At 38.6% G+C, this 15,115-nt stretch overlaps 1 protein-coding gene across 1 annotated transcript in view; it reads left to right on the forward strand.

The window, feature by feature from the left end:
• Positions 1 to 15,115, forward strand: part of ANTXR2 (ANTXR cell adhesion molecule 2) — a 117,834-nt gene that overhangs the window by 21,624 nt on the left and 81,095 nt on the right. The window contains exons 8-10 of the mRNA XM_069485574.1: positions 1,233 to 1,293; positions 4,046 to 4,144; positions 4,885 to 4,954. Coding sequence (XP_069341675.1) covers positions 1,233 to 1,293; positions 4,046 to 4,144; positions 4,885 to 4,954 — 230 coding nt within the window. The remainder of the gene's footprint in view (positions 1 to 1,232; positions 1,294 to 4,045; positions 4,145 to 4,884; positions 4,955 to 15,115) is intronic.

Consider the following 15,115-nt stretch of genomic DNA (forward strand, 5'->3'; position numbering starts at 1 on the left):
AGTAGCAGGACAAGAGGAGGTGTTTGGGTGTAGAAAGGTCTTGGAGTGCCTGTGGAATCCCTTTGGTTCTTTCTGAAGTTGAACAGGTCTCATCTGCATTTTCTCAGATAGAAAATCTTGCTAGATTTATTTCCTAATCACTAAAGCTTCAATCACTATGTGAAAAGTTGGATTCACTGAGAAATAACCTAAAAAAGTACTAATGATGTCTCCTTTTCAGAGATCTCTATCCGGCATCAACAATTCCATAACTTGACACCATTGATTTTAGGGACTGAGAATTTATATTTCCACTGTTACTGAAGAAAGCACAGAAAGCGTTTCTATTTCCTGCTATAGTTCTTAACTTCCTGTTCTAGTTACAAGCAGGAGATGCTAGAAACTGCTGTACATCATCTGTCTTCAACTTCCGTCAAGAAAAGAACGTCTTTCAAAGAGCATCTGGAATCTGTCTGGCTTTGATAATGCAGTGCAGAGCTGTTCTAAAAATAAAGACACGATTGTGGTGTCCATTAGGAACGGCTTATTTCATCACTGTTGTTTTTCACTTGTAGCCTCATGCCTTGTATGGTGGTTTCTGTTTCTCAGAGCCAGCTAAGAAGAGCCGTTCTGTTCTTGCGTGCTGGGAACGCTTGAGGACAGAATCTGTGTGTTTGAGAATAATATTTGGCTCGTACAAGGAGTCCGTGTTCTCCAGTTGTAATGTCTGATGCATGTAAGGGGGATTAGCATCCACAGGAATTGAGCCTGAGAAATAGAATAGATATGCCGCTGTCAAAGAAAGAAGTGCTTTTGCATTAATATTATATCGAACTTCTTAATAGAGAACGTAGCAACTTAGCATTCTTGAGCAAGAGGTCTGATTTGCTGTCTTGTTTTTGCCTGATGGAGAAGCTCAACATAGATTTGATGGTATCGGGAAATTTTACTTAGCTGTTCATGCTCAAGGCTACCAGACTTTGAGACAATACCTACCGTACCTGTGCTTATGTGGATGTACTCTAATCAAATACGGATCCTACGGTTATGCAATCACGGAAAATACCCTGAAACACACGGAAGTTTCCTAACTGCTTGGTGGCTCTATATGCTATGGTTAATAGGTTTTCTCTGTCATCTATTGAAGTAAGGAGAGGACCTTAAAGTTATTAATAACTTTATAATTCATTGCACATGTTCTAATTTAACTCTGTATCTTGGTTTTCTTTTCTTTTTTTTTTTCCTTTTTTTAGATACTAGCTCAGTCATGTACCGAAATCCTGGAATTGAGGCCCTCAAGTGTCTGTGTGGGGGGTGAGTGTTTAGAATTTAAAAATATCATGTAAGAAATTGTATTTTTTTCCCCCCTTAGCTAAAATATATGATTTGAAACTCATGTTGGAAAGGAGAATAGCAGAATTAACTTTTTTGGCATCTTTTTTTGTGTAAGAATTTTTAAATAATTCCTTGAAATATTTCTATTTTAAATTCAAATTTTTAAGATCGGAGTGTTATTTTAAATAATGAGCATATTGTGTGACAGGCTTTTAGAATCTTCTGTATATTTAGTTCACATTTGAGACCTTTTCTGTGGCAAATAAAATAGGAATTCTTTTTATCTGATTGTACAAACAGCCCAGTATCTGTAGACTTGGAGCTCTACCCTTTGATGACCTGGCCAAGGTGCAGGCTCTGACAGCTCAGGGCACACAAGGAAGTGACTTTTGGGTCGATGGCAGGAAGGAAGCAGGTGGCTTCATCGGCTAGTGCTAAGAACAAACTTGGGTTTTCACACGTCCCAGCCATCCCTGCCCAGAGAGAGTGTGATTCTCTCTGGCCTGTTTTATTTCTTCTTCCAGTCTGACCTGGAGTTCGTTTTCACCTGACTTGACTCTAAAAGGAAAACTTATGGAGCCTGGTGGGGGAGGAAACAACCTGTGTAATCTACCTGAGAGGCCTCCCAACCTGTACGTGGTCTTACACCCTGCATCTTCCAGACCCCGCAGGGAATGATTATTGAGATGTGGAAGAGAAACATAGTGCATCGGAACATTCCAGGACAGGATCATCTTTGCTAAAAGTATAGATTAATACGTTCCTAGAGATAACAAAGAAAAACAAATGGAAAAATAATATTATCCTACTAGTTATTATTTGTTAAACTCCTATTTTGTGCTGAGTTACATACTGGATCCTTTGTGTTTGTAATTGTACCTCAATCCTCTTAAAAACATTATTTGACAGTTTGATGAATCCCTGATTTTCGGATGGGGCAACTGAGGCAGACACAGGGTCAGTACTTGCTGTTAGTGATTGTCCTGTTTGATCCTTGTCTGCCTGACTCTACTGCCCAAGCTCCTCCTGAATCACATTTTAAGTTTTACCTGCACTTTGTTTCAATTTATCAGTAAAATTCCTTTCGTAACGCACTGAATGAAGAACGGCCTGGCAGTGTTTTATTCCACAGTTAATGACTATATATGCCTTGCAGTGTGTTAGATAGCAGAAGTTTGGGAGGATTGATAGTGTTACGGTAAATGAGAATGGAGACCAAGCCTGAAGAATCCCCGAGCAGACAAAGGCGGTTAGTCCTCAGACGAGGCCTTAACCTTGCTTGATTCGCAGACATAATCGAAACTTACCTTGATCTATTTCTTATAAATGCCTACATTAAGAAAAACAGAACTTAAGTCCAACTAATAAAAAACAACCAACAAACTCGCGTAACTTGGGACTTTCCAACAGGATAGACGAAATCGGGCAACTGCATGACTGTAGCCAATGAAATACTTTCTTCGCTTTCCTTCCAAGTTCATCCTATTAAAAGCCCCCTCCCCCCCACCCCATTGCATTTCCTCGGTGGAGCTCCTGAACCACTTCTCATTTGGAGTTTTCCAATCCATAAACCGTTGTTTGCTCAAATAACTCTTAAAAAAATTTTTTATTGTGCCTCAGTTTACCCTTTTAACAAGACTTAATCACTATTAAAATAATAAATCGTATTTTCAGCTAAGTAGCAAATATTTACTGCCTATCAAGATATTTGATCAGTTATCTTTCCTGCTAGCATATTGTTTCACTCTCTAACATTTTTTAGTGCCTGCGTCTACTATAGAGAACAGGGTACAGTAAGTTGAATCAACTTCCTTTAGTAATTGTCGATAGATTATTAGTATCCAGAATACACGAACTCTGCTGGTGTATACGTTTGTACACAATAGAAAATGAAACCAGGATTAGTTAGGTGAAGAAGCTGTTAAAGAAGAACTCTCTTCGGGCCGGGCGTGGTGGCTCACACCTGTCATCCCAGCACTCTGGGAGGCCGAGGCAGGAGGATCGCTTGAGGTCAGGAGTTAGAGACTAGCCTGAGCAAGGGCGAGACCCTGTCTCTACTAAAAACAGAAAGAAATTAGCTGGACAACTAAAAATATATAGAAAAAATTAGCCAGGCATGGTGGCGCATGCCTGTAGTCCCAGCTACTCGGGAGGCTGAGGCAGGAGGATCTCCTGAGCCCAGGAGTCTGAGGTTGCTGTGAGCTAGGCTGACGCCACGGCACTCTAGCCTGGGTGACAGAGTGAGACTCTGTCTCCAAAAATAAATAAATAAATAAATAAGAAGAAGAAGAACTCTGTAAGAGAGAGACATAAAGAAAATACTACACATGCCTTTTCTAAGAACCAAAGAACATGAATAATTAATTAGTTTCCTTTACATTCCCAGACCTTACGATATTTTCCTAGGGATGGAATTTGGGGAAGTTTGCATGGTATCTGTCTGGGAATGGCTGTTACGCTTCAATTCTAATACCTTGGTCACTACTGGAAAGTTAGAAAGCCTGGGGGGTGCTTTGTTTTATTTTCTGAAAAGTAAAATGGTATCTTCAATACACTTACCTAGAGGGTCTAAGAAAGTGAGCAGGTTGGAAATACAGAGCGATGTCTTTGCTGCTAGTTGACGGAATAGTATGAAAAAATTCATTCTGTGCTTCTTGATACTTTCAAGTCTTTTTTTTTTTTTTTTTTTGTAAAACAGTGATTAAAAAATTTTTTTTTCTTTTACTTGTAGAGGAATTTCAGATTGTTCTGAATGGAAGAGGCTTCACGCTGGGGAGCCGGAACGGCAGCGCTCTCTGTACTTACACCGTGAATGGAACATACACCAAGAGTAGGTCCCAGCAGCATCAGGGTTGCGTTGATACCCACACAGCATGTCAGCCTCAAGTTTTTTCCACTTTTCTCCAAGTAAAACCAGCTATGCTATATTTTTTAATCAAAGAAGAAAGAAACAAAGTATCGATGTTCATACAAACAGTAATTATTTAATTAACAATGGCAACACCGTCTCATAACTTAGTAAATGCTGGATCCTGTCCAGGTGATGGTTTGTGACTGAAAGAATAAAATAATTTGCCTGTGGGGACGTAAGCCAGTAACGGACAGAGCTGATACTTAAACCCAGTTTTCCTGACTCTGTCCTCTGTGTGGACTGCGTCGCCTGCCTGATTTAATGACTTCCTGCCATGGACTTCTTTCTTTCCTTTGGACATTCATCTTTCTTTCTTCATCTTGTCTAAGTTCTGCTTTTAAAGAATATCTATTATTTATTCTTAAAAACCTGAGACATTTGAAAACTTTAGGAGAAAAAGATGATATTTTTAGAGTATCTGCAACAGTATTTGAACTTAGTCTAAGTCTAAAACATCTTAATTTGTGACTTACCAACAGTATACTGTTGGTATAATCTCTTTCCATTTTTCATTCCTTTTTCTTTCTTCTTTCTTTAGATTTTTTTATGTTAGTACACCTAATACTCTACACTTGAACTCTGATTGTGGAATAGTTTTCATATAAACTATGTGAGATACATAAAACCCTTTGTCAATTCAATGGCATTTTATTTTCTAGGTGTAAAACCAGTGAGTGTACAGCTGAATTCTATGCTTTGTCCTGCACCTATCCTGAATAAGGCTGGAGAGTAAGTACGCCAATTAAAACAATTTAAAAACATTTTTTAAAGACAAATGATGAGGAAATGGTGGCTAATAACATGTTGGTGGTTTTATTGTATCCTCTTTTCATGCACAGAGTGATTAAATAGTAAGCCCTAGGGAAGCCACTCTAGTTAGCACTTCACTTAGACCCTTAGTAGGTTGAAAATGCTGAAGTATGTTTTATCTTCTTTCTCAAATAGTGATTAGTAGGCTCTGTAAATGTTTATTTGGATGGGTTTGAAACCTGCTGGTGGATTCTATAAACAGTAACCATTATTTTGAGCTTAGGGTATTGAGTTTACATACATAAACGCACACGTATATAACACACAAGAGTTCCAAAGGGAGATTTTAAGTAATTATTATAGCATTTTAATAAATATTAAGATTAAATAACACGAGGAACATGACTCAATGTGGTACACCTTGGACTATAAAATATTTGTGCATTTACACTAATTGGTGTTGCATTTCTGTTAAAGTCTATACTCTCATGTGGCAAAAAAAAAAAAACAAACCCAAACATGGTATCTGTTTAAAAGAAGGAATGTTTAGTTTGGAAGAAGGGCTTTTATTAGAATTATCTATATACAAATAATTTTACTAGTAATTTAATGTTTCCATTTATGATCTTTTTCTCTCTGTTATGAAGCAAACGCTTGCCAATAGTTCAGATATTCCCTAGCCCAGCAGCTAGTGGATGTTTAGGATAATGAATAGGATATCATTTTCTAGGATCGCTTTATAGTGATCTTACACTGAGAGCAGGGAAACATTCAACATATACAAGGCCATATCCCAAAGTCTAGATTAGTATTCCGAGAGTGAAGATTTTTCTCCGTGAGAACTGTGAAAATCATTTTAGTATTTTTAAATTGACTCGAACAACTTCATTTTTGTGGATCCTTAAATAGTCGAGATATCTATTGCGCATCCTTTCTGGTTATGCAAGTAAATTGGAGCAGTGTCAGCTTTCTATTTTAGGTAGATTGAAAGGGGCTACTTACTATCACTTGCAAGACTAGGACTAGTATTCATTTTCTGTGTCACGTAATGATCTGGTGTTATTGACAATATGCCAGTGGCTAAATTAGGCTGGACCTAGAATTTGAGGCAGGTCCGTTTTTCCTGGTGCCATCTTCACCCCCAGCACACAGTAGGACTCCATGGCTTTCTAAGTGGTCCTGTCTGCATTGGCCATGATGAATCTGTTGACTTGGAGTTCAGTCCTGTTTAATTGAGTCTTTAATCCCATGCTGGTTCTCCTGATTGGTACCCCTGATATGCGCCTCAATCCGCCTTTTCTAGTTTAGTCATCGGAAGCTCCATCCTTTTTGTTGTTGAGTTTGAAAACCTTTGAGTCATTACTGACTTCCTTCTCTCTCTTACACCTGGTCCATTAGCAAATCTCAGCTCTGATTTCCAGGTATATCCAGAGGCCAATCCCTGCTCACTCCCCCTACTACTACCATCCTAGACCAAGCTACCGGCGTCTCTTGCTTGGATTATTAACCTCTAAACTGGTCTTTCCGTTTCTGTCTTTGGCAAGAGTGACCCTGTCATCGCTTCACTTAAAACTTCCCCGTGATGAGTTCCTCATCCCACTCAGAGTAAAAGTCTAGTCATTATAATGTTCTGCAAGGTTCTGTAAGATCTGGCCTCCCATCACCTCTCAGACTCCATCTTGTCTTCGCACCTTCCGGGCTTGGTGACAGTCACACTGGCCTCTTGGCTGTTCCTTGACCACATCTGCTCACTCCCAGTCCAGCACTCTTGCACTTGCTGTTGCCTCTGCTTGGAATGCTGTTCCCCTCACCGTTCACTTCCTCGGCTTCTTCAAGTCTATTCCAAATGTCACCTTCTCAGCAAGCCCTCTGGCGGTCACCCTATTTAATCATGCAGTCCGCTCCCTCCCTTAGGTCTGTAACTCCCTATTTCTTTTTCTTGTTTTTTTTTTTTTTTTTCTCCAAAGCGTTTATTTTGTTGTTATTGTGTCTCCTTCCAGGTAGAATCGGTTTTTGTCCTGTTTCTTGTATCCCTAGCACTTAACACAGTGCCTGACACATACTAGATTCATTAAATGTTTGTTGGATGAAAAAAATGAATGAATTTTTCTCAAATATTTTGGTTTACTAGTTAAAATACAGAGCTAAAAGAGGTCATTTGATTGCTAGGATCAGGGGCCTATATTAGGTAGGAGAAAAATGGCCAGAATTTTATTTTGAGGAGACATACCATGTAAAATAGCAGGAACCCATCTTGGCTTTTTCATGGTAGTGACTAGTTAAGGAAAGCAGCTTACTTCTTCTCCAACGTAGTTATAAAATGGAACATGCCTGTTCTATCCCAGGCACTAGTTTTTTTTTGTTTGTTTTTTTTTTTTTCTCTAGAATTTGCCTTTGGCCACAGTCTCCTTTTGAATAGAATGCCGTAGAGGCTGCTGATATTCGTCAATTATTTGTAGATAGGCTAAATACTCAAGAGATAGGATTTTTTTTTAAAATCACACGTAGCATAATAAATATCGGACATGAGAAATCATCCTGCGTTTGGCTTTTGACGTTAATATTTCGCCGACAAGCAAACTGAGAATGTTTGGGGACAAAGATCTGTCTGTAAGAATTACTTTTGCCTGCCTTTGTTTTGTATCTGGTACGTGATTCCACTAAGGCAAAGCTTTGGAAGATTTTATTTGTTAATGTCTATTAGGTATTTGGGGACATCATTATTTGTTCTGCTTAGTATGTTGCGAGTAATTTGGGCCTTTCCTTTGCCTTGAATTTTCTTCAGATACTTCTGTTAGGTGACGGGCTCTCTTATGAGAGTGGATTAAAATCAACACAATTGAAACAGTTTAGCCTTGTAAGGTGACTGATGCTTAATATGTTTGCCTAATTAGCTTTTGGCGAAGGATGCAAACCCATTAAGTAGCTAGTTAGTCTGTGTTTCAAATAAACACATCTGGCCCGACCATGAGTGAAGGTTTTTTTCCTGTGTGAGGGTGACAGATGTGGCAATGGTCCCCCCTGTTCTCTCACTTAAATAATTAACAACGTGCCGGTGAAGTCACCCTAGACAGGCAGCCTCAGAGCCAGATGCCTGGTCTCAGAGCTCCTGCGTGGGCATTGCCTCGTCTCATTAGCCCGTTCTGCAAGTTTCCCCCTCATCTGCATGTTATTTCACGCACTGCTTTTTGTTGGAGCGTTATTCTTTGCAGAACTTAGGGCTTGTGGATTTCGGCTCAAAAGAGGATTAACGTGAAGATGTTTACTTGGAGATTGGGACTGAGACTGTAGCAGAGTAGCTAGGACATCGATCTGTGTCTGCGGAATTGATATGACGGAGTAAACACAAGTTAAAAGTGTCTGGGCAAACCCTATCCAGGTATATTGTTGTTGAGCATTGTTGGAATGGGTCTTGGAAGAAATTTGGGGGGAGAAATCTATATGTATTAAATTTATTTATTTGATATAGAGGCTCAGGTAGGGATGAACAAATTCTTAGTTTTCAAACAGAAAGAATGCAAGGGAGTAGTGAGGTGGTTCTTTTCTATTTCTTTCATTAGAGACGATTTGCTTTTAAAATGCCATGTGAGTTAAACACATTATTTTACCAAGAAGAATCTGCAGATGATTTAGGAGTATTTTTTTTTTTTTTTTTCCTAACAGTGTTTGGTTCATTGGTACCAAAATGTCCTCTTTAGGCTTGAGTAGGATGAACTCTCTGAAGTTCTTGGACTCTTCCCCGTTGCAGGGCCGATAGCTCCACGGTTTGACATGTGGGTCCCACAAGTTCTCCTCTGACCCTTGTTTTCGGGGACACCCACGAAAAACACCCACAGCTGCTCCGCAAGAGCTGAGATCTCAAACCTGTGATTTGGCAAGAAGAACAGAACAAATGGAGTAAATATACATAAACACATTGTGAAGAAAGAAAACAGAACAGAACGAACCAGAGCCTTATCCTACAGTTTGTTTGATAGAGACGATTTCAGGAGGCATATGGTATAGTTACATGTGCTTTCAAAAACATTGGCCAGAATCTTCTGGCAAATATGAAATAAATATCTAAATCAGATGAAACTGATAGTATTAGTTCTCTTAAAAAGGCAGTGTGGGAAGACACTTGAACAGAGTGTTTTGAGTAAGAAGTGATGGGACATGAGTCTCTCTGGAAAATTTCGAGCAAAAACTGAAGGATCATCGAAACGAACCGTGCGGCAGCCTCGATATCGGAACCTGACTCGCTAATAGGATCTTTTCATTTTCCTCACTCGACATTGTTATTTTTTCAATGTTAAGCTTAATTTAGTTTGCCCCGAATAACATTGATGAGTTCCAGTTCTCTTTCTTGGTTGGAAATTCTACCTTTACAGCATCTCCTCTTTCCAAAAACACACCTGCCTCTGGATGTGTGTGTGTGTCTACACCATCCCTCAATCCCTCGTGTTCGTAGCACATGATGCAACTGCAACTTTATTCTTCTGGTTCTTGTGAGGACTGAGGCTTGATTTTCTTTTTAAATCATGGATACTAAGACACTGGTTATATCTCTATTTTGCATATAAACACCGGAGTCTTGGTGAGATGGATTCAAGGCTGAGGACCTGCTCTGCTTCTTGGTTTCTTGACCCTCTTCCCCCTGCAAAAGAGGGAACATGTATCTTTTCTTTCACATGGGGTGTTGCTTTCTGATTATATCTATGAATGTGATAAATTCACCTAATCTGCATTGCGTGTCCATCCTTAGTCTTATATACAGTTCTGGACAGTGTCTTTTAAGAGGAACAATTCTTAATTTGAGCCCGTGGAGGGGTGGCCAGCAAGGTGTGGCTAAGTGTGGAAATGCTAATTGGAGGCAATTTAAAATACTAAAAAATGATAGGATTCAGGGGTGACACATTAGCTCTTTTCAAACACTGGAAAATCTGTCATGTGAAAGACATTTGACTTACTCGTTATTGCTCTAAATAAAGGAGAAACAGTAGCAGGAAAGGGCCAGCATGGTTCAGATCAATATAAGGAAGATCTTTCTAAATGTTAGAATTATTCAGTTAGTGTTTTGATAACTAGAAGTGTTTAAAGAGGACAGCTATATGATGATGGAGAGAATATTCCTTAAATGTATACTGAAATGCTCTTATGTATCTGCTTATAAATTTTACATTAAAGCTTTTATTATTTATTACTTACTACATTAGTTATTATGTAAAACACTTGACATTTTTAGATGAAAGGCACTAAAGATTGGGCTATGATTTCCAAGTGTCTTTTTAGTATTTTATGCAAATACACAAAGCAATAGGGGATTATTTGCAGTGTAATACTGAAAACAGTAATAATATAATTTTAGCTGTGATATCCAGGACATCTCCCAAGAGAGCTGCCTTTCTTCTGAAATCTAGCAATCTTCCTGACCACAGTTTCTTGTTTTAGTTATAGATACATATTGAGATATTTTTTAAAAGAAATCATTTAATTCAAGAATCTTTTAACCACTTGGAAGAAAGCATCCTTAGAAAAAACGTTAATTTCCATATATACTCCTAACTAAAAGTGGAATCTTAAACTAGTCACAATTATGAAATCTTATTTTCCAACTTAAATCTGTATGATGAAAAAAGGTAACTTTTTTAACAGCTCTGCAGAGCATTAAATAGCAGCACTTGATTTCAAAATATCCGAAGTCACCATAATTTTAATAACTTTTTGAGTAGTTGCCAGTTTAATTTTCAGTATGTGCAAATTGGAGGTAAATTATTTATTACTTCCAGCAAATGTCTTTCACAGTTTTATTTAATTTTTTCATCCTCTTTAATAGATCATAAAATGGCAATCTTTTATTGGGCACGCATAAAGTCAGAAGCAAATGAATACTTTGCAAATAGGTTACTGTAGATTGAAATGTCAACCATATTTCACGGAGTATGAGATTCCTCAGATCAGAGTAGCTTCGACATATGGCACTGAGCCATTCTCCTGTTTCGGAGTAGTCGTATGTCTTTAGGCATTAAATACAAATATTGTGATTACTGGGACCTATTGAATTTTATTTAATTAATCATGTATCACAATACTATTCAATAATTTCTCCTATGGAATGAATTTAGTACACTTGAATTCAGTTTTATGATTGCTAGTCGGTTACTAGTTGACGTGAAAATTCCCTTCAGTCTTTTTGTGACGATAAGTTGTTAAGGTTTCTTCTAGTCCTCCACTTTGAAGAAACATTCTAAGGATGGAGCAAAGAGTGGACTAAGAGACTTGTAAGAAATTTTAAACAATGTAGAACCAATTTATAGGTAACAATGTTGCAAGAGTTGTCAGTTCTCAGCCTTGTCTTTCTTTATCTCCGCGTGTCACCTGCCCTGTGGGCCACTTCTGTCGCAGGAGAAGGTCTTCCCTTGACCTTCGTGCCTTTAAATTGTCACCCTGGCTGCTTCTGCTTGGATGTTGCCTCAGGGTCCTCTGCTTACAGTCCCTTCGCTTTTCGTCATGATTGGATGCCTGACCCACAGCCTCATCTTTCTAAGCTTCTCTTTTCTTACTGATGAGCTCTAGGTCTCCATATCTCCTCCATAGTTCTAAATCCACTATCCATGTGGCCACTATCCAAGTGTCTGCTAAGTTGCTTGAAGCTCCTCCAGGCACCTAAAATTCAGAGGTTTCAAAGGAAAGTCTCGTGTCCTTCTGTTCAAACCTGCTCCTTCTCTGGTGTCCCCTGGGCAAGACTGCCCACCTACCTGTGTGAGACTGGAACTTTGGAGTCATTTTTCTTCCTCCTCCCTCACCGTCTACATCCAGTAACCATCCCTGTCTTTTTCATGCTCACTCCTAACCTCTCTCGGTTCTCATTTTCACACCCTCCTCATCGCCACTATTTTAGTTCGCTTCTACTTTGGTTCTTATGGGAAATACACTGCGACTTTCTGAGCTGGTCTTTCTGCTCCAGAAATTGATTCTCCAGTCCTGTGTCTTACGCAGCGATGGGAGTGGTATTGGTCAAACACAATTCTAGCCATATTTCTACCAAGCTTAATAGCTCTTAGAACGAATTCCAGATGTCTACCGGTGAAATCCCGTGTACTGCACGATCTGCCCGCTCCCCACCCCCCAACATTTTCAGTGCAAAGTTGTTTTTTTCTTACTCTCACACTCTGTTGTTGGTGTATTGAATGGCTGGTAGTTCTCTGTTCTGTGCCTCTCTTGCCTTCCAGCCTCTCTTGCTTTTGAATCTCTTTCTAATCTCTTTTCCTAATTTCTAATCATTCTTTAGGATTCATCTTCTAGGTGACTTCCTGCAGGAAAACTTTGCTAATACTCCCAGGGCAATGCTAAATTGGTCGTATCTCCCACGTGGTCTTCTAGTATCCTGTGCTTGGAACTATTTTTACTTAATATCCCATGCTGTTGTAACTGTTTCTGTGACTTCACGGCAGTTACATTGTGATCTATTCATTATTTCAGCCCTATTCCCAAGCTCAGCACAAAGCCCGTGCTATTTTTATAATAGTGATTATTGCTATTATAGGCAATGAATAAATATTTGTTTAATTAACTAGTAATACAATGAGTGATCAGTTGAATGAATTTGCCAGCAAACAGTCATATATCAATTTCGAGTGTAGTTTTAAGCTTGAGGGTTAAGCCCAGAGCTCACCATAGCTATAATGTTGGTTTGAATCAAGACAATGTTTTATAACAGGAAGGAAGTAGTGCTGAAAACTTTCTTTACACGAAACTGCATGACGCTGTGCAGTAGGCATTTTTTGAACAGTTTAGCTCTCTGTATTTTTGTGTGGCAGTAAATAGAATAGAAATTTCTTAAATAAGACAAAAAGTTGCATAATTATTTCATTGCTGCTGGATGTTCTTCTACATTATCTGTGTTGTTTTCTGGCTTGGTTTCTGAACAATTACACTGGTAGCTTAAATAATTCATTATACAAATAGTCAGGTATTACAGTAGGTTATAGAGTGCCTGCTATGTTCCAGGCATTGTGTTAGACATTTCATATATATTATTTGTCAAGCTCTTCTCACCAAGAAAACCCCACAAAAGTGTACAATTAACCCCCTTTTACAGGGTGAGGACTGGACGATTAAGAGCGATGAGGATTCAAACTCAAGACTCCAGATTCAACCTGTGGGCTGAATCCATCCCTTTTAAAATTTTATCTGATGTTTGACTCAAATAAATACGAACTCTCTTTCCTCCCATTTATGTCTGGAATTAAGTAAACACGAAGTTGTTTTAATACATTTTAACGCATTTTTTGCCCATAATAAAGTCTTTATAACTGAGAGTACGGGTTCCATTGTCAGAAATACACTAACCAGAAGTAGAAGTTGTGCAGGAATAGGAATGAATAATCCATGGATACTAATAGAAATGACATAAACTATGACAGACAGCATCAAATATGTATATGGGAACCTTGGGGCAAAGAAAGGTCCTGGTGTTGAGTGTGGGTTAGAGGGAGAGGTGGCTTTGTCAATCTGTGTGCCAGCAAAGGAGTTAGCACAGTTTTTGGCCAAGGCACCAGCTTCGTGATAGTGCCAATGTGATAGCAATAACTTCAGAAATGTTTTTCTAAAGAGACGACAAAATTTAAAAGCAGAAGTACCTGTATGTTTCATGTTCTCAACACTTTTGAAACATTTTCACAGAAAAATGTGTACGTATATATACACATATATTCACAAATGTGTATATTCTCAAATAAATATCTTGTTTTAGCAGATAGCAAGTCCCATTCTAGTTAACTGTGAGAAATACATGAATACAGGAAAAAACCGGGAGAGTGACATTAAGCTCATGCCAATGATATAAGACACTAAGATAAGCAAGGGGGATTGAGGTCGTATGGTGCAGAAGTGAGTACAGAGTCAGAAAGCTCCAATGTTTGGCAAGTTACCTTTTTAAGCCTCAGTTTCTTCATCTGGAAAATGGAGCAAATGCTAGTGCCTATCTCAGTAGGCTGCTGTGAGAATTAAATGAGAAGATGAATTAATATGTCTGGGTTATAGTAAGGAATCAACGCATGCCTGTAATTATTAGTGGTGTTGTTGATGATGATGTTTTGATCATGCTTATACTACTCTGAGGAAGGTGAAGATTACATTGTTTCAATTACGTCCATATGTTTAAAGATCATCAAGTGGTTTTCCGTATCTGTGCAGACATAATTCAGATTTATTTGACACCAGCCACCTGATGCTAGACTGAGATTTGGGGACGATGCAGTTATTTTGGTTGCCTACAAGATCTCACCAGCATGCATTCTACCGTAGGAAAGAGGGAAGTTTGTTTTCAGATGATATCTTCTGTTCTCATTCCATTTTGTTACACATTGAAAGTTTTGAATATTTCCTTCATTAGTTAGAGAACTAGTTCATTGCTGGTGAATTTAAAGTGTCAGATTATAAACAACTTCTATTGATCTTTTAAGGTTGAATCAGTCAGATTACCTGCAAGAATCATTATCTTATCATGAACCAAAATAATTTTTCCAAAAAGAACCTTCCCCAAAAGAACCATGCCTACCCTTTCATGCCATTCCTGGTACATGCTTTGAAGTAGAGGAATTAGGAACTAGGAAAGATTATTTGTTGATTCAATTATGCTTAGTCATTAAAAAAAACAAAAAAACAAGGCACTCAGTTCTGCAGAATAAGCAATTAGGTTTCAGCCTGCGTTCCTAAATAGGCCACTTGGCATGCCGTGTTGGAATAGTTCAGAAGTTCAGTTAATTCGAACACCCAAACTTCTCATTCTTTTCTGGACTTAGTTAAACTGTCTTCTTCAGCAACATGTTTTGAAGGGAGTATTTTACAAGAAATATTTTTAATAGAAGTATTTCTAAATTTTGCATCCGACCTACCTTATTGGACTATAGGTCATAAAAGCCCCATTCCAGAGAGGGTCCTCCTGCCCCATACCCAGAAAGAAAGAATGCAGCTCAGAGAAGCCAAGAAGAATCTGGACAGATAAGCCTTGTTGGGTTTCCCCACTCAGTCTATTATCATTAGATCAGACCCTTTTTGTCCAATCGTACTTCTATATAGCTGTCTATGCTTTGTTGGACCTCAGCATAAAAATGGACAATTTCCCCTGTGTCTTTGGGTCTTCATTCCGAAGCCTCC

Source organism: Eulemur rufifrons, chromosome 13 (genome assembly GCF_041146395.1).
Source record: "Eulemur rufifrons isolate Redbay chromosome 13, OSU_ERuf_1, whole genome shotgun sequence".
In the NCBI taxonomy this organism is placed as follows: Eukaryota; Metazoa; Chordata; class Mammalia; order Primates; family Lemuridae; genus Eulemur; species Eulemur rufifrons.